Consider the following 18,744-nt stretch of genomic DNA (forward strand, 5'->3'; position numbering starts at 1 on the left):
AAAACCAACCTTACTCCTTATCAAATGCTGAATACATAACTAGTGTAAGTATCTGGTCTTTTTTCCAACAGCTACAATGAATACTTAAGAAAATACCAGGTGTTCTTCTACCACAAATTAACCACCTATAGTCACAAAATAGTTCCCAAGGCAACCATAATTCCCTCAACCAATGCACACCACTTCCTTCCCATTACTCTACATTCTGCTAAGTGAGTGCTCACTGCCTGAGACACCACACAAACAACTGTGTGCAGCAGATCAGAAGAATGGGCAAGGTACACAAATTAGCAACTCCTACGTGTTTAAACTGACAGCTGTCAAGTGATATGTACATGAGAATTTTATATTACACTGTTGAGGGTTTTGGGTTTGTTTGGGTTTTTTTCCATGAGAAGATTGCTTAAGCTCATGTTTCCACTGCCAAGTTTATAACAGAGGTGCTAGCTGGTTTGTTTTTAACAATGGACAGAGAAAAAAAACCAAATCAACACACCAACTAACCTCTTGTCCACATACCAGTTCTGAAAAGATCCTTCTTCCCTTGGCAAATTCTGGGTAACTTATGCTTCCATTATAATTTTAAAATGAAAAGCAAAAGCTAAAAAAACCTTGTATGTCAACAAATTGTTAATTATACACTAACAAAACAAGCACCTGTTACAATTGTATAGGATTTAGTGTAAGCAATATCCTAGCAATACCTTTATTGCACTGTTACTTCAAATAACATCATTTGCTACTTTGACCACTGTGCACACGAGCAGTGGCATTACTTTCCCTGTATTTCAGTTCCCTGTGCATATCAACTACTGCTAAAGGTGTCCTGCTCACCTTTGGCATCTGCCCTTTCATTTCCATACACTTTCCCTTCTTGTGCTAGCAAACATCTGTGGAGCTGCAAGGGCAGCCCAGGTGAAGGAGCCAGGCTGGAGCAAAGCCATCCAAACCCAACTGTAGGTTGTCACTGGCCCATTTTCTCCATGCCACTGACACTGGTGTTCAACCCAGGAAGAAAATTACTCCACAAAGTAGTAAGCAAATTCTGGCAAGTCAGTGTGCTGAGATAGCTCAGTTCAAAGTCTATGAGCACCAGAGCAGCACCAAGGGATCACACCTAAAAGATTTTTCACAGAAACAATAATTTCATCCAAGGAAGACAAAGTTCTTGAGTCTATAGCAGAAACTGCTGTTACTCCAAAGGAAGAAAAACCCCAAAACAGTCAGTCCCTAGAGAGGGGGATTCAGTACATACCTAGAACTCATGCAACAGCTCAAAGCAGAGCCCAAAACTAAGGACACATGTGAGAAAACCCTCATGTGAGAAGCAACACATCCAATGGCAGAAGGATGGCTCTTGAAGGGCAGTGACACACAAATTAAGGAGCCACAAATGAAGATCTGGAACATGAGAATCTCTCACATCCTGTAGCTTTGCGCCTCATGACTGATCAAGGGGTTATTTTGTCACTCTTGCTCTTTCTTGTGCAAGAACGTTTTTTTCAGATTTCTAATGTCAGGTGAGCAAGCCTAGTCACAGGCTGTACTGAAAGCCACATGCTCCTCATCAGCTTTCTGACCAACCAAGGAAACCAAGCTACTCAAATATAAGGCCTGGCAAAATGCAAACCTTCGAAACAAGAATTCAAGAAATATTTTCCTCTACTCATTGGGAGCTCCTGAAACTAAGAAGAATAATAAAAAACCCAAACCAAACAATCCTGAGTTTACCTCCTAGGAACTTGTTATGAAGTATTCCACCACACCCTCCTACTGCTGCAGTGTACAAACTCTGTAGGACATTAGGATGTGCTTCTCACAGCATGTGACAAAGAAAGCTCTACCTCTATAGTACGTATAGGGAACAAAAGCACAAACACACCAAATGACAGATAAGGAACCTCAGTTTGCTGCTGAAGCAGAAACCAAATGTTGTTGTTCCCCCCCCCCCCCACCCCGTCTACCTTAGTTCCCCCTACAAATATTTTTTAAACAAGTGTAAGGGAAAAGAACCTAAGGGACTCTGATGGTTTTTCCAAATCTAGAATAAAATATATCACAGTGTATGAGATCTCTACAACATCTCTAAGAATTAATTCTGACAGTAGTCTTCATCACCACCCTTATTTACCTGTGGTTAGCAGATACTCCACCTTTGAAAGCATTTAAAACTTCTCAGGAATTCCAGCTGAACTAACTGTTCAGAGCATTCAGTTACAAACTATCTGAGTGTGGACAGCACAGGAGTATAAGCAAACCAGACATCAGCAGATAGTTCTTGATACATAAGCTGAACAAGCAACCTTGCATAACAAACTGTTGAAGCTTACCCCATTACAACAAGCATGAAGTACTTTTTTAACCCATTAGAGAAGCTGGGCTGTATTTTCAAATGCACTCTCCAAGCCAGCCTGTAAGAGTGTCTGGCCTACAGAACAGTACATCTCTCTGTAGGTTGATGCAATTCTGTACAAGGCATGTAACCAACACTTACCACTTGCTGACAGATACGTAAATTGGATGTCTTCACAAATAATAATTTAAGAAAAAAAAAAAGACAAGTATAATGCATTGTATTTTACAAAGGGATGCCACTGACAGAAGAAATATTTTCAGCTAATAACACACTACTCTTCTTGCCTCCAATAAACCAAAAGCTGTTGTGAAGAAGATAACCACATACTCACGGATTCATTACCAGTTTGTTATTGCCAGCTCCATGTAAACATTGCAAAGAGTACTTCAAATTATTTCTCTATATTCAGTATTTCCTACAGTAACTGTATATATTTCAAGGAACTGTTCAGAAGGATGAAACTAATAAAAGGTGATTTAAATATCTGTTCTTTCCTCACCTGACATCTTAAGTCTGAGAGCTTTCCTCCTGATTACAGTATATTCCAGTGGACAGTTTCACATGCTCTCAATGCCACAGGGCTTTCCAGAACCAAAATCTTCAATATCAAGCATTACATAATTAGGACATTACATGCTTCAAAGTCAAGGCCACAAATAATTAAAAACACATTCTGAATACTGATACACCTCATAACAAGCAAGAATAGTGACAAGAAAAGATGGGACTATCTGAAAACACGCTCTGGCTACATTCACAGAATCACAGAATTGTTAAGTTCGAAAAGCACCTCTGGAGATGTCCTACCTCCCTGCCAAGACAGGGCCACTTGGAGCAGGCGACACAGGACCATGGTGAGGTGGGTTTCAATGTCTCCAGAGAGAGAGACTCCACAATCTCTCTGGGCAGCCTGTTCTAGTGCTCTGCTACCCTCAACGTAAAGTTCCTCCTCGTGTTGAGGTGAAACTCCTTCTATTTTAGTTTATGGCCATATATCCTTATCCTGTTGCTGAGCAGCACCAAAAACTCTGCCACCATCCTCTTGGCACCCGCCTTTGAGATATTTATGTCCATTAATGACATCAGTCTTCTCTTCTCTAGACTAAACACACCCAGCTCCCAGAGTCTCTCCTCATAAGAGGGATGCTCTAGACCCCTTATCATCTTCGTGGCCTCCGCTGGATCCTCTCCAGTATCTCCTTGCTTTTCTTGTACTGAGGATCCCAGAACCGGTCATATTCTCTTGGAGCTAGGGGCTGTCCACCGGCCGGGCAGCGCACGCTCAGGGCACAGGTGCGCCCTGGCAGCGGGGTGAGCTGAGGAAACACCGCACCCGCTCCGCGGGGCAGAGCCGGAGCGAGCATCCCGCTGACACAGGCGGGACGTCCTCACCCACCCGGGGCGGAGCCCAGCACGACCCCGGCGGCTCACCGGGGGCGGCCCGGTCTCCTCGGGCGGCGTACACCGGCGAGTTCGGCGAGCAGTCCGGGCCCCGGAGCCGCCCGACGCGCTGTCCCCGGGCCGGAGCAGCCGGGCCCCGCCGGCCCCAGGCCCGGCGCGACGAGCCCCAGCGGCCGCCGTCCCCGCGCGGTGCCGCCAGCGCGGCCGCGCCCCCCGCGCCCCCCGGGCCGGGTCTCACCTCGCGGGGGCGGCCCGGGCCCGTCAGCGCCGGCGGCTGCCACCGTATTTCGAAAGATCCGCCATTTTCAGCCCGTCACCGCCGCTCCCGCCCCCGCCGCACCTGCCCCCGCCGCCCCGCCCCGGCGCCGCCCCCGAGCCGCGAACCCCAACCCCTTCCGCACCGGCGGGTCCCGCGCATAGCCCGCTCCGAGGGGGAGCCTCACCGCGCCCTGGGGCCGCCGTGACCCCGCCGCTCCGCCGCGGCTCCGGGCGCAGCCGACCCCGGCGAGCGGCAGGGAGGGGACGCGCCGGGCAGGCGGCCCCGCGGCGGAGGGGCGGCCGGGACCGACTGTCCGCGCCATCCCGGGGAGGCCGGCAGGGCCACCCGGGAGCACGGCCCGCCACGGGGAGAGCGCACAGTGAGGCCGGGCCTGTTCTTTCCCGGCGGGAGGCGGCTGTCAGCCGCGCTCGCACCCCCTTCTCCGTCCTCTCGCCGCCGCTTTTCCGCCCCTCGCACTCACCGGGAGAGCGGGCGCTCTTATTCTTCCTCCGCTGGCGATGCCTCTCTCCAGTGCCGGCGCCCCCCGGTGCCGCTCCCGGCGGCCGCGGCGGCGGCGGCCGCACCCGCGCCGATCCCGCCGCCGCGTTTGTTCAAAATCACGCGCCCCGCGCCATTCCCCCGCCGCATCCCATAATACCGCGCCGCCCTAGCAACCGCCGGCGCAGCGCCCCGCGCTTCCGGGACCGCCCCGCCTCGCCGTCCGCTTCCGGGGCCACGCGCGGGCACCACCCGCGGGAGGCGGAGGCGGCCGCTCCGGCCTTATCCCACGCGCGGTTTAAATCCCGTGGGACAGCTCCCTGCGATATTCTCCCCCGCCCGCGCGCGGGGCCCACCGGCCCGCGCCCCTTCCCGCGGCCCGCGCGCGCTCCCCCGTCACGTGACCGCCCCCCCTCCCGCCGGCGCGCGCGGCTCCATGGTGGGAGGAGGCGGCTCCCAAGATGGCGGCGGGCGCGGTGAGGCAGGACCTGGCGCAGCTGATGAACTCCAGCGGCTCCCACAAGGACCTGGCGGGAAAGTGAGTTGTCCGGCGCCGCCGCCGCCGCCTCCCCGCGCTGCGGCGAGGGGTGCGAGCCGCCCGCGGGGTGAGGGTGAAGGGGCGCCGTGCGCTGAGAGGGCGGATCGTGTCCGGCGGCCGCGTTTCTTCAAATAAAAAGGAGACAGAAAGGTTTCACCTCGTGGTTGTGTAGTTTTTTCGTTCACGGGCTCCCGCGTGTCCGTCCGGCGCCCCTCAGGGCTCGGCTGCTGCCCCTGGGCTGTGCCACAGCGGGAGGCCGGGGAATTTGTTTTCCTCTGCTGCCGTATATCAGCGATTCTTTTGTTATTAGTAATAATTCTTATTCTCTTCATTAAGAGAGGATTTTGGACAGCAGCCCTCAGGGGTTGAGCTGCTCGTGGCGTGATGTGTCACGTAAGTTTTCACTCCTTCGAGAGTGCAGTCAGATGCAGATCCGTCACCTGGAATTCCTTGACTCCCTGTCCAGTTGCTTGTGTTTTAGGGGAGCTGTGTCACTTGTAGGATTTTCGTGTGAAACCTTGGAAATTTTGCCTTCAAAATGTAGCTTGAACGCGGATGTAGTAGTTTATCAGTATTGCACACACTGAGACAAAGTTTCATTAGCTTGCTGAAACAAGAAAAGAGAAATTGCTGGGTTTTGCAGCAATAAACACTTGAAAACACATAGTGTGCACCTGTGTTAATGTCAAGTGGCTGTAACATAATATTTATCACCCAGTCGTATAGAGTGTGGCATTTTGAACATTTGACTACCTTGGTTAATCTATGACCAGTAAACTTTTCATTACTTTTTCTATGCACTATCCTGGACATGTGATTATTAATTTTTTAAACCTCCAAAATCACACATACATTCTTAGATAACAAAAATTATGAGCTCTGTTATCTGAGAATCTAGTTGTGGGTTTTAAGAAGAGCCAGGTGCCAATTCCAGGTGAATGTTCATAGTACTTGAGAACAAACTGTTTGGAGAATTGCCACCTTCAAGCATACAAAATATGAGCAAAAATAGGGCTCTGACATGAAAAGTAAGCAGAGGGGCAGAAGTTCTTAGTGAAAAAAAATGTCATTTTTAACCTTTTTTTTATTTCTTTATGGACAGGTACCGTCAAATATTGGAAAAAGCCATTCAGCTGTCGGGTGTGGAACAGCTTGAAGCTCTGAAAGCTTTTGTAGAAGCAAGTAAGTGCATCTAAGTGGTTGCACACTGAGTGAAGGCCAGAGGTCTGTGGGGTTGTGTGTTTGTTAGCTCTATGTGAGGCTGTGTAAATGCCATGTATTTTGGTCCTGTTGGACCTCAGACACAACAGGAAGAGGAACCCTCATCACCACATTTGGAAGTGAAGAGGGAATGGATTTGTAAGCTTTGTGGTTATTACAGCTTTCCAACCTGTCAGCGCTGGAAGGTGAAAACAAAGCAGCCTCTGTTGGGTGCTAAAGTTGGTACTGGATGCCAGGTGGTATTTAAACTGACAGCCTCCTTCTTCACCCATTTGTAAAACTGCCAAGAAATTGTTAGGGGGATTTTTTGTTTGGGTGTTTGGCTTATTGAACATCTCTGTAAATTATATCTATTAAAATGTTTTTAAAGTCGAGAATAAGCTTAGTGAGATTTAGCCCAAACATGTGCTTTGTCCAAGATATTTCAGCAACCGAGAACTGTAAATCAAGGTGAAAAATTCATTTTTTATCCGTCAGGGGTTAGAACTCTGGTGACCTCTAGTGTAAACAGTTTCTGAAAGAAAAAAACCCCCACCTTTTTAAAAAAAAAAGGAAAAAAAAGTCACCCTTACTTGCATACCGTTTTAAAAATTGAAATATTCAAATTTAGCATAAAAGCAAATTATCACCTGCAGTGAAGGTACTGACAAATATGGCATCCATTCTGTGTTTTTCTTCTGTGCGTCTCTGAACCAGTGGTGAATGAGAATGTCAGTCTAGTGATCTCACGGCAGCTGCTGACAGATTTCTGTACCCATCTTCCAAGTCTCCCTGACAGCACAGCCAAAGAAATTTACCACTTCACCTTGGAAAAGATACAGCCCAGAGTTATTTCGTTTGAAGAACAGGTGAGAAATCAATGAGGGGGGTTTTGGCTTGTGGGTTTGGCTTTGGTTTTTCCCCTCCTTATCTGCTGACTATTTCAAGCCTTTCAAAGAGGTGTTCAAAACAGATATTCCTACTTAGAGTCCAGTTTTGCAGTCCTGTACATGGAAAACCTGAGCTGAATGCAGAGAGCACTTAGGACTGTGCAAAGATGACAGTCACTTCATCATGATGATGGACATGTAATTCCTCTGCTACCAGAAATTGGCTTGTTACAATGAAACAATCCTTGAGCCTGCTGGAGGTGCTCTAGAGAGACAGACTGCTACTCACAGTATTGCCTTTTACCCGAGTAGTAGAACAGTCAGACGGTGTAAAGAGCATGCACCCTGACAAATAGCTTTTGTTTCAAAATAAATGAATTTTCTCTGTGTGTTTATTTTAGCCATAACCATTTTACCTCGAAAAAATGCTTTCTTGCAATCCCAATTCTCTTCCACTACTGAATGTGCTGCTGTGCTTTTTCAGTTCAGTTCTGTGTTTTGTTGTATGAATGTGCAGTATCATCTGAGAGTTCTTAGAGAAGTTGCTTATATAAAAAGTCCTTAGGATCTAGTGTTTGAGAAGAAAGTCAAGGCAGTTTCTGAAGTGATTTTTATTCGCTTCTCTTTACCTTTTGTCTTGTTAAGCAGCTTTTACTTTGAGCTGAACATGCTTGCTTTTATGTCATCATGATTAGGCATAAATTAAATTTAATATATCAGATGATTTTTTTTTTTTACCCACACTTCCACTTAAAAAGCCAGGTTGTAAGCACTGATATTTTGCTTGCTGACAGCTGCTCTCCAAAGTAGAAGTTTCTGCATTAGGATTTAATCACAGTTCATCTCATTCATACCTCACAGGCATGATATGAGGTGTAACTGCAAAAAATGGCTTGTGACTTTTGGTGGTCCAGTTCTTGAAAGATTTGTTTTGTCTTTTTAAAAGCTTTATAAACGGTGGCTACTTTTGCTATTGATTTTATTGTTCTTCAGGTGGCTTCAATAAGGCAACATCTTGCATCAATCTATGAGAAAGAGGAAGACTGGAGAAACGCAGCACAAGTGTTGGTGGGGATCCCTTTGGAAACAGGGCAAAAGTATGCTATATCCAGTTCTGTGGTGTTATCTGTACCTGCTCTCTCTTTCTACTGATCTAGACCAGCGAGTGAGAATTTTGGGGTTTGCTGCAGCAGGAGTTACCCACTATTAATTAGTGCTGATAAACAAGTCTTTCTAATAGTACTTTACAAAAATGTTTCTAAGGTTATTGAAAGTTCCTGAAAGGTGGCAGTTCTTCCACGTGTCCACCTTCTCAGTTCAAAATGAAGACATAGTTTGAAATTGGATAATAACAAATGCAGTTGGGGATTCTTTGGTGTGTTCATGAAGTGGGGTTTGTTTTGGCTTGTTTTGTTTGTTTGGGTTTTTTTATGTTGAGAACCCTTGCTGTTACTTTTCTCTGGCAGTCCTTTCCCCTTTCTCAGTTTGCCCATAGAAGGAATTGCTGTAGGTTTTGCCTATTTAGCACCTATTTGTTGCACTGCAAGGTTGCTTCTTAACTCAAGTGGCTCACCACTGGTGGCAAACTTCCAGTCCACAAAAAACAAATTATTAGAGTGTAGATTTGTGTCTTGGTGGACTGCATTATTTCTACTGGTGTTTGCAGGAGCCAGTTCTCTATTGGCATTCATCTCAAATTTCTTACTCTGTACAGAAAACACTAATTTTGGTAGTAGGGAAGAAGAAAGCAGGGTAAAGCAAATGTTGCCAAGTGCTTAAGAATCATAATAAGTGTATAGAGTTAAGAGCAAGGGTAGTTCTGGAGCAACTCTGAGCACTTGCTTTTCTCTTTCCCTACAGACAGTACAATGTAGATTATAAACTGGAGACCTACCTGAAAATTGCCAGGCTGTATCTGGAGGATGATGACCCAGTTCAAGCAGAAGCTTACATTAATCGAGCTTCCCTGCTGCAGAATGAATCAACTAATGAACAGCTGCAAATCCATTATAAGGTTGTCTAACTTGCTTTATTGCTTTCTCTTTCTACAGGGAGACAATTCCACATTGAGATGTTTTTATGCACTGCCATTAAAACTCTCATCATGAGAAAAGAGACAAAGGGAAAAGCTATATGGTTTTGGGAGCTTGAGAGACACGTCGTAGCAATAATTAACTCATTCCTTACCATTTGGAGATAAGTCTGTAATGGTTCTTTAAATGCCAGCTTTACTGATAGAAAATATAAATTAGGCTTCAAAACATCTGAAATATTGCTGAAAATACTGCCTCCACCTTTGTCTATAAATCTAAGAGGGAGAAAAAACTGCATCCAATATTAGAAACAGTAGAAGTCCTCCTATCCCCCAGTAATTAACTAATAAGTCCCATACATAAATGTAGCACAAAGTCTTATGTAGTAAATTAACTGCTGACATTCCTGCTTTGTTGTGGGTTTACTATGTACATAGTTCATACACAAATTTCTCAAACCATTTTATAACTGGTGAGCAGTGATGACTACAGTGTAATGGAATTGGTCAAGTGGGCTGGTGTTTAAAATTCTATGTCACAAAGCAGATGTGCCGTGAGCAGTAGCTCAGCATCTGGTGGTTTTGGTTTGTTCGTTTTCCCTTTCCTTTTTTCTTCATCCCATATTACGTTTTGAAGTGCACACCCAGTTGAAAGTGTAAATATTTTCTGTGAATTGTAGAAAAGCACAGAGGAAGGAAGAAATATCAGGTGTTACCGTGCTGAAAGGGAAAAGCAAACACTTGAATCATAAATTGCTGCCTAAGTGGTAGCTATCAGTGTCAGTAGTGAAGGGGAAACTCACACGAGTACAGTACCAGCTGTACAATATTTCATTTACTTAGGCTCAATACTTGGCTTTTAGACATTTGTAGTGTTTAACACGTGAAATGCCCTTTCAGTTGATTTCCATGATACTTTAGCAAGGACTTTTCAAGTCAAGCTAATTCTTTGAAGATGCAGATTTCCCTAGGAAGCAGAAGAACAATATTTATGGGAGCTATCACTTGATAGCGTGCAATTTTTACACACCTATATTGTGCAGCCTCCTCTGCTGCTTTTCTTTTTCTGAGATATCCTTCCTTTCTAGGTTTGCTATGCTCGAGTACTCGACTATAGAAGAAAGTTCATTGAGGCTGCCCAAAGGTACAACGAGCTGTCCTACAAGAGCATAGTCCATGAAACTGAGCGGCTGGAGGCATTGAAACATGCTTTGCATTGTACTATTTTGGCATCAGCAGGTAAAATACACCTTACATGTTTGTGTAAAAGACCCGACATAGGTATTTCCCCTGAAGCAAATCAGCTTGTGTGTTGCTTGTGGGGAGGTACCTTGTGACAAGATTTGGTGAGGAATCCAAAATTGTGAACATGGTGTCAGCATTACCTGTTGGCACACTATTAGCTCAGAGTTGGATTAGTTCAGTGTCTTTGCCTTTGAACCGAGCACAACCAAATTCCTTCTTCAGTAGAGCTTTGTTGGCTGTTATTTGCATGTATTATGGGAAAAAAGATGGTAACTTTCTGCTGTTCACCTCCAAATACTTGGTGCTTTGGTGGTCATTTATGAGAATTCCTCTTGACTTTCCTAGGGCAACAGCGTTCCCGCATGCTTGCTACTCTCTTCAAGGATGAGAGATGCCAGCAGCTTGCAGCCTATGGGATCTTGGAGAAAATGTATCTCGACAGAATTATCCGTGGAAATCAACTGCAAGAGTTTGCAGCTATGCTAATGCCTCACCAGAAAGCGACTACAGCTGATGGTACACACTTCTCTAAAACCTTGTAATGCTAGGTGTTCATCTGTGGGAGTTAGACTTCCCAAATCCGTCAAGAAGTGTCATGGAAAAGAATTTAGTATTGCTTATATCATTAGTTTAAAAATACTTTTCAGCATGTACTTGGATAGTAAAGCTTCTTAGCCATAGTTCATCTTTCTGGTTTGCCATTAAGGTTTTGAAATACTCTTCTGGAAGATAACTTGTCAAATTTTCTTTCCCTGTCCATGTACAGTCCTCTTCACTGACAACCTCCCAGTATTTCTAACTGAGTCTCTGTCCTCATGAGCTTCTAAGGCACTGTTAGGAATAGGGTGCCTAGAAACCCATGACATGCATGTAGGCCATAAATGGTCTGTACTGATGACACATTTATTTGAACTGCTTCCTGACTTGACAGGAAGGTGACATAGTGAGGGGATGGTTTTGACCTCACACATGTCTCCACTGACATGACATTAAGTCTGGAATCTCTGAACAGTCAGAAAAAATGTCAAGTAATGACTTAACTGGAATCCTAAACACACCAGTCTCAGTTTTCTAGATGGGAAGAATATCAAAGTGGAAAAATACGTAAGCATGAAATACCTCTGAATCAGGAAAATCCTCCTAGTGAAAAATACTCGTTGATTGAGGAAAAATAAGTAACCATGTAATTGCAGAAGTGAAAACTGGGTTGAAGGTACTTGCTACCAATGTGCTGCATTCCTTCCCTTGGGTCACTTTATTGTTCATTTATAACCTGTACTGTTTGTCCTTAAAGAATGCAGGTTAGTTGGTATTTAATAATGTGCTTATCTTCAGCTAGAGGTTAAGGGGCAAATGAGTTATACTGTTGAAAACTGTTCAGTCAAGAAGAGAGACATCAGATAAGGGTTTATCACAAGCACAGTGAGAGGTTAATTGTACCCCTAAGAGCCGTGATGAATAATAAGAAAACCCCCAATGGTCTTTCCATTTGTCAAGCTAGGATCACAGGAGGTCAAACCCCCTCAATTCAGACATTAAGTCTTGTAGCAAGGGCTCCACTTACTTACTCTAGAAGTTAAATAAAGGGTTTATCTGTTTTAAAATCAGCCACGTGCCATCCATTTGTTTTTGTCCACTGTCTCTGCGCTGCTTAACAGGGATGCAAGGCAGATGCATCTGGACCTTCTGCACATGTAGCACTTCAGAAAAATAAAAGAGAAGCGTTGTTTCATTTGCTCTGCTATATAAACCAATATTTCAGTCTTATAGTAATGTTTTGGGGTTTTTTTCTCATCTAACCCTAAAGGTTCCAGTATTCTGGACAGAGCTGTTATTGAACACAACTTATTATCTGCAAGCAAACTTTACAACAACATTACCTTTGAAGAGCTTGGAGCATTACTAGAGATCCCTGCAGCCAAGGTATCCATTTTCTACCGTTTTTTGGGTTTTTTTAAACAAGGAGCATGAATGGCATGAGAAAATATCTGTGGTAAATATTAGGAAAATCAGTTAAATTTTAGGGAATCACTAAATATTCCATATTAGGAGAAAGGTTAAATATCTAGCACATTTATGAGAATGGGAGGTACACAATGTTGAATGAACAACAGTGGAGTTAGATGCCACTGATAGTTTGTCTAATCATTTCATAATGAGTGCTGTCTATAGGTTCCTTCCCCCCTGTGTGTGGACCTCGTTAAGTCTGAATAATTTCTAACTTCTTTGAGAATGGACAAAGTTTCTGACATCTTTGCTTGCTATTCCAGGCAGAGAAGATCGCTTCTCAGATGATAACTGAGGGTCGCATGAATGGATTTATTGATCAGATTGATGGAATTGTTCATTTTGAGAGTAAGTTCAACCACAGTATAATTTATTTTTTTGGCGCCTTTCAGAGTGACCTTTTCGAGGCGGTGCCTGCAAGGCCAAGGATACTAAGTTTATTAATCCCTTCTGCCCAAAGTGAGCTGGCTCGTCCTTCTGTGGCCAGGAGGTGGCAGAGTTGGCCATAAGGGACAACCTTTGACACTTCACTCATTCCTGCTCTGCATCTTCTTACCCACAGGAAAGTGTGAATTTATTCCATCAGTCTCCTCCTAGGAACAGGTTCACCAGGAAGTTCTCTGTCTAATCTGCTCCAATGCAGGAGTTAGGCTTGTAACAGGCAGCCAGAATAATTGTAGCTTTTGAGTACATAAGTGATCCTGATGTCACTGCAAGGAAGGCTTCCTCTGTGAGTTAGGTGAGGGTGGTGGCAAAAGGAAAGGTTGCAGTTGACAAGGCAGAGGAATTGCTAAGACTTGCTTTGTTTAGTGTGGGTTGTTTTTTCTTTTCTTTTCTTTTCAGCTCGTGAAGCTTTGCCAACTTGGGACAAGCAGATTCAGTCGCTGTGCTTCCAAGTGAACAACCTGCTGGAGAAGATCAGTCAGACAGCCCCGGAATGGACAGCGCAGGCCATGGAGGCCCAGATGGCTCAGTGACTGTGCCCTGCTGTCCGAAGGGAGGCAGTCACCTGCCTGCTGTGCCAGCAGGGGCAAGCTGAGCAGGACTGGGAAGCAAACAAACCTACCATCTGCACTTGCCTATCTTCTGCTTCCACTGTGGCTTAGGACACGATTAGCTGATACCATGTTTGGTCTGACAGGCTCCCAGTTCTCTGAGCTTAGATTGATGCTCTTGCTGCCTCTGCGTTGCACTCTGCTTGTCCTGAAAACTCTGATTTCCGTTTAAAAGAAGCTGTAATGTCTGCAGCAAGCTTTGGGTTTGGTTTATTTAATTTTATTTTTTTCCACTGTATTGCTATAGCTTTGTAGCCCATTACTTCCTGTGATGCGTGTCCTGCTGTGAAAATAGAAGCACCACGTTTCTTTTAGTTGTAATTATTCTAATAAAGGCTGAGATAAGCCACTTGGTTTAAGTGTTGTAAGGACCTGTGGTTTTGGTTTGTTTGGTTTTGTTTTCATGTTTTCTCTTAAACAGTAACTTGAAATAAATCAATTTTTTATAATTGCATTTTCAGCCCCTGAAAATGTTAAATGAAAACCATATTTTTTTTCCATCTTTGCTTATAAAATGCAGATCAAGCTGTCATGTGATAAGCAGGACTAACTTGAAATGCTTATGCACAGCAATGAAGTATGAAAGTGGCCCTTCTGACATTTATTAGTCTGGAGCTGGGCACTCTTTACCCATCCTTACGCTTTGCCAGATACACACATTTAAAAATCACGACAAATATTTGGGTCTTCAGAGGCTTTTATGCTTGGTTATCTCCAGTCTGTTGGAAACTCCATCTACTCTTACCTATCTAGCTGCATACCTTGGATCCATTATATTTTTCAGTTGTTCAGCTTCTTAGAGAAACAAAACCAAGTTGGATGATGAGGCAAACATCCCTGAAGAAAGGAATTCATAAGGTTTCAGGATGTCAAGCACAGCAGAAACTAGTTGCTATTAAATCAAAATCTTCAAACAGGAAAGAGCAGCATGCACACTTGCTGTTCTTGTCCATGTTTGTGAACAGGTGTCTTGTTTCGAGGTATGTTGCTGCTACTACTCAGAAACTGTCAAGTGAGTATAGACCCAATTACAATGTTGTCCTTGCTGTGCAGGTATTGCACATCTTAGTACAACAGCATCATAAAAGTAAGAGCAAAGTGATGACATAAAGGGTGGGAGTAGGCTGAAGGGTATTTTGACCACCTGTTTTTAAGGCAGATGACATGTAACTTGTTTAAAGTGGTACTGGCTGAGAATTTTCTCTCCCCTCAACAGAAATGTTGTTACTGTTAGTTTGGAGCCTGTTGTTTTTCTTGTTGCTTGTGCTCTGACTTCTGCACAGAGCTCTTCTCCTGGAGCATGCCCTTTGCAGATGGAGGTGTGCCGTGTATGCCATCCATGTACATTCCCATTTAGGTTATTTGCTGCTTCACCCTGGCACTTAACGGAGAATCCAGTTCTAAAAAAGCCATACCAGTGTGTTCACAGCTGCTTTGTGGACCTTTTCTTCCTGTGGGCCAGGACTGACTTCTGGAAAGCAGTAAATAGTTCTACTGAACCATTTCTGAAAGGACAGACCCAAAGTGGCCAAACTCGAGCCTCAAAACCAAGATGACTTTTGGTGATGCATATTTCAAGTAAGCCAAGACTGATTTATGTGATGGCCCCTGACATAACCAAGATCTAGTCTGGGAATGCTGTGGTAAGCCAGGGACAGGTGAGGGAAGCAGATCCACTTCCAGCAAGGATGAACAGAGAAGGAGCAGAAGTTGCACCCTTGAAACATGCAGCATTTGGGCTATGTCATGCAACAGGAATGCTATGGAAGGAGTGTGTAACTTTCACATCATCAGGGAAGATCTAATCTATTAGAGTAAGTACAATTACCCTCAGAAATTGCTGTGATACATTGCCCAGCCCACACTAGAGGCATTACAGAAATTGATAAAGGGAATGGTTCTGAACACCTGCTCCAATATGTTATAGATGTGCAAAGAGTTTGAAAGAGTGAAGAAAGCATGCTCAGTGGTATCAGCCCAGCCCACTGGAGATACAGGTACATGATATACAACCTGGACATGGAAGCATTAATGAACATTTTCTCACAAAAATCCAAGTATGAGCATAAATGGGAGGGGCTATACACTGTCTTACTATGTTCTTACTCTGCAGTTAACAGTTTTAGGTAGGGAAAACTGGATCCACCATTCTCACATTAGATGAGTAGTTAAATGATCAACCAGTTGATCAACAAGTGACTCTAGAGAATCCTTCATGATTTTATATTGATAATCGTTACCACTCCATGGCAATCTTTCTGGCCTTAATTCTGTTATGTTTGTTACTTGTAAGGGCAGTGGTTAAATAGCTTGAAAGTTTTCTTTTTATTTCTTTTTCCTTAAAGTAAATCAGCAGGTATGCTCAATTAAAACAGAGGGATGATGAGGAACACACACAGTGCTGGTGGCAGAAGCACAACCCAAGCTGTTATGGTGTTGCTGCACCACCGTTAAATTACTTTTAGGATCCAGATGAGTGGGACTCTGCTTTGGGAACCTGGGGTCCAGCCAGTGAGGAAAACCTGTCTGACTGTGTGAGTGTGGGGTGTGTGGGGACTCAAACAGGGCACCCATCAGGTCACTGGAACCCCCCGCTGCCAAGGGGCTTCGGTCCCAGCAGCGACAGCCTGGGGCGGGGGGAGTGTGACTGACAGAGCGGCTCCTGAGCGGTCAGACAGGAAAGTTTGCTTATCAAACGTGTGTACAGAGCAGTGCCAGCCCTCTCGAACTCATTCCCCACTGCTGGCCCGGGGATCCTTCCTGCTTCAGCCGGGAGCCAAAGCCAGCAGCTCCCCGCTAGATGGAGAGCTAAGCGCACATAACCCACGTTGAGGCCTTAGGGATTGTGGAAGAGCAGCACATTCCCGGTTTTATTTTGTGATTAAACTCTGCTCATCCATACTGGGCACAGAAGAACAAATTAATTGGCCTCTGGGCTCTGTAGATTTGTGAGCCTTTAGCTGTATTCAGAGCAGGCTACGAAGCTTGTTACTTAGGTTGTACTTCTTGACTTCAACTAACAGTCCCCTGGTACAGAAAGTTTTCCCTTCACCAAAGCTAAAAATGACAAAAAGAGAACTTTGCTCAGAATAAGGGAGTAAAAATTACCACAGGATGCCTCACAGGATGATTCAAAACAATATATAATATGTTTTTAAGTATAATGCGGGACTGAATTTGGGATAAATGAGGTCTTGGTAGTTTAGCAATTTTTTTTTTAAAAATAAAGTCTTAGTACAAGGAGTTGCATTTATCTACAAAAAGGATTTCTATGAAGAAACCTGAAAACAATGTAAGTAATCTGTTAGGGGAACAACACCCATGCAAATTCATCTCCTTTTTTTTTTTTTTTTTTTGTTTAGGGCTCAGGTATTTTGCTTTACATAGGAGAAATTACTTCTCTATGAAATTATGTTTTCATTCTTTGTGGTAGTCACTATTCTAACTTCATTATTCATTGCAAAAAAAAAAAATCCAAAAGCGAAGTAGAAAAGTTTACCAGACTAAGAACATTAGACTGAAAAATAGGCTGTCAGCATACTTCATACTGAGTGCACAGCACTCATTTTGTTGCAACAGTGTGAACTTATAATATTATGGCTTTTGAGGGAAGGGATGCCACCCAGAGGCACCTTGCCGGGCTTCAGAGGTGGGGCTGTGTGAACTGTGAACCTCAAATTCAACAAGGCCAGTGCAAGATCCTGCATGTGGGTCAGGGCATCTCAAGCACAAATACAAGCTGGGCAGAGAATGCATAGAGAGCAGCCCTGAGGAGAAGGACTTGGAGGTGTTCATGGATAAGAAGCTCAATATGACCTGGCAACGTGTGCCTGCAGCCCAGAAAGCCAATTATATCCTGGGCTGCATCCAAAGCAGCTTGGCCAGCAGGGCGAGGGAGGGGATTCTGCCCCTCTGCTCCGCTCTGGTGAGACACCAGCTGCAGTGCATCAGCTCTGGGGTCGCCAACATGAGGATATGGACCTGTGAGAGTGAGTCCAGAGGGGGCCACTAAGATGATCAGAGGGATGGAGCGCCTCTGATATGGAGACAGGCTGAGAGAGTTGAGGTGTACAGCCTGGAGACCTTATAACACCTTCCAGTGTCTAAAGGGAGCCTACAGGAAGGCTGGAGAGGGACTTTGTAAGGGCATGGAGTGACAGGATGAGGGGTAATGGCTTTAAATCCTAAGAGAGCAGGCTTAAATTAGATATTAGGAAGAAATTCCTTACTGTGAGGTTGGTGAGGCACTGGCACAGGTTGCCCAGAGAAGTTGTGGATGCCCCATCCCTGGAAGTGTTCAAGGCCAGCTTAGATGGGGCTTTGAGCAACCTGGTCTAGGGGCCGGTGTCTCTGCCCATGGCAGGGGGTTTGGAACCAGATCAGTTACCATGCTGTAAGTCAAGCAATTGATATATTTTCATAGCATGTTTGGGGCAAGGATTGAGGAAAACATGTGTTATCAGTTACCTCACAGCTTTGGGTGAGTCCCAGCATGGTTATATTTTTGTTGGCTTTCAAATGCTGCAGTCATTGTTGGAACTTCTATGCTTCAGGGTACATAATGCTTCCATTATTGCCTGTGTGGTACTTTATTTCTGGGTACAAAACACTACCCTGCTGCTGTGACTTTGCTTTTGAAACATGCACTCTGGTTGCACACCTGAGCACCATTAAACCATCATGTAACAATTGGCACTGATTGTTTCTGAGGGGTTTTAAGAGCCAGGAAGGACAGGAACTGCTTTCTCCAGCATATTCTGCCTAGCTGGTCTCTACTAAATAGGGATAGGCCTAAGGTACTACACTGACTATAAAATTAGAGGAAAATGGTAAGGTATGTGTAGTACTTTGTAACTATTTCATGTGGTCAATGTCCATGACCAGCCATGATTTTCTGCTCTGAAGACTGGGGAATAGTCACTTCCTATAGTTTCTACTGCCTTGCCTTGTTCATCTGTGTTGGATATGGCATTTTGTTGTGACTTCTCATAACTTGTAGCATTATAGGCAGCCATATGGCTAGGTTTTTGTCCTTTCAATTAGCATGTTTATTATCTGAAAACAGATAATTGTCATTATGTATTTCTACTTTGCAGTAATGGATAAAACCAGAGAGGAATAGTTGGGAGAGTCTTTTAAACTCTCGCAGTCTTTGTAAGATGTCTTGTTACTTGAATGTGCTCCGACAACGTTCCATTCTTGTCATCTCCTTTTTGAAGAGCTGGAAATCCAGACCTGCTCCTGTAAGCCTCCTTTACCAGCA

General features: G+C 44.5%; 2 protein-coding genes across 4 annotated transcripts in view; one reads left to right on the forward strand and one right to left on the reverse strand.

Annotated features, from left to right (window-relative positions):
- The window catches only part of LIN54 (lin-54 DREAM MuvB core complex component), a 40,952-nt gene extending 36,336 nt beyond the window's left edge, over positions 1-4,616 (reverse strand). Inside the window, exon 1 of one of the 3 annotated variants that reach the window (XM_048302803.1) lies at positions 4,498-4,616. Coding sequence is in view for 1 of the 3 variants with exons in the window: in XM_048302802.1 (XP_048158759.1) it covers positions 2,856-2,862 (7 nt within the window). In the remaining 2 variants the exon portion in view is untranslated. Of the gene's footprint in view, positions 1-2,855; positions 2,955-3,995; positions 4,083-4,497 lie in introns of those variants that run through there. The other 2 variants (XM_048302804.1, XM_048302802.1) reach the window with 2 other exon arrangements.
- Positions 4,617-4,755: 139 nt separating this feature from the next.
- On the forward strand, positions 4,756-13,840 carry COPS4 (COP9 signalosome subunit 4). The gene is made up of 10 exons (XM_048302807.1): positions 4,756-5,052; positions 6,155-6,234; positions 6,970-7,121; positions 8,136-8,239; positions 9,003-9,156; positions 10,263-10,413; positions 10,765-10,935; positions 12,227-12,342; positions 12,690-12,774; positions 13,270-13,840. Exons 1-10 carry the CDS (start codon positions 4,976-4,978, stop codon positions 13,401-13,403), a joined length of 1,224 nt encoding a protein of 407 aa, XP_048158764.1. The 5' UTR covers positions 4,756-4,975; the 3' UTR covers positions 13,404-13,840.
- Positions 13,841-18,744: the final 4,904 nt, after the last annotated feature.

Source organism: Corvus hawaiiensis, chromosome 5, assembly GCF_020740725.1.
Source record: "Corvus hawaiiensis isolate bCorHaw1 chromosome 5, bCorHaw1.pri.cur, whole genome shotgun sequence".
Taxonomy (NCBI): Eukaryota; Metazoa; Chordata; class Aves; order Passeriformes; family Corvidae; genus Corvus; species Corvus hawaiiensis.

Coding starts and splice junctions, on each gene's coding strand:
- COPS4 (XM_048302807.1), top strand. CDS start 4,976: ATGGCGGCGGGCGCGGTGAGGCAGGACCTGGCGCAGCTGATGAACTCC. Junction 6,235..6,969: donor GAAAGCTTTTGTAGAAGCAA/GTAAGTGCATCT, acceptor TCTCTGAACCAG/TGGTGAATGAGAATGTCAGT. Junction 10,414..10,764: donor TACTATTTTGGCATCAGCAG/GTAAAATACACC, acceptor TGACTTTCCTAG/GGCAACAGCGTTCCCGCATG.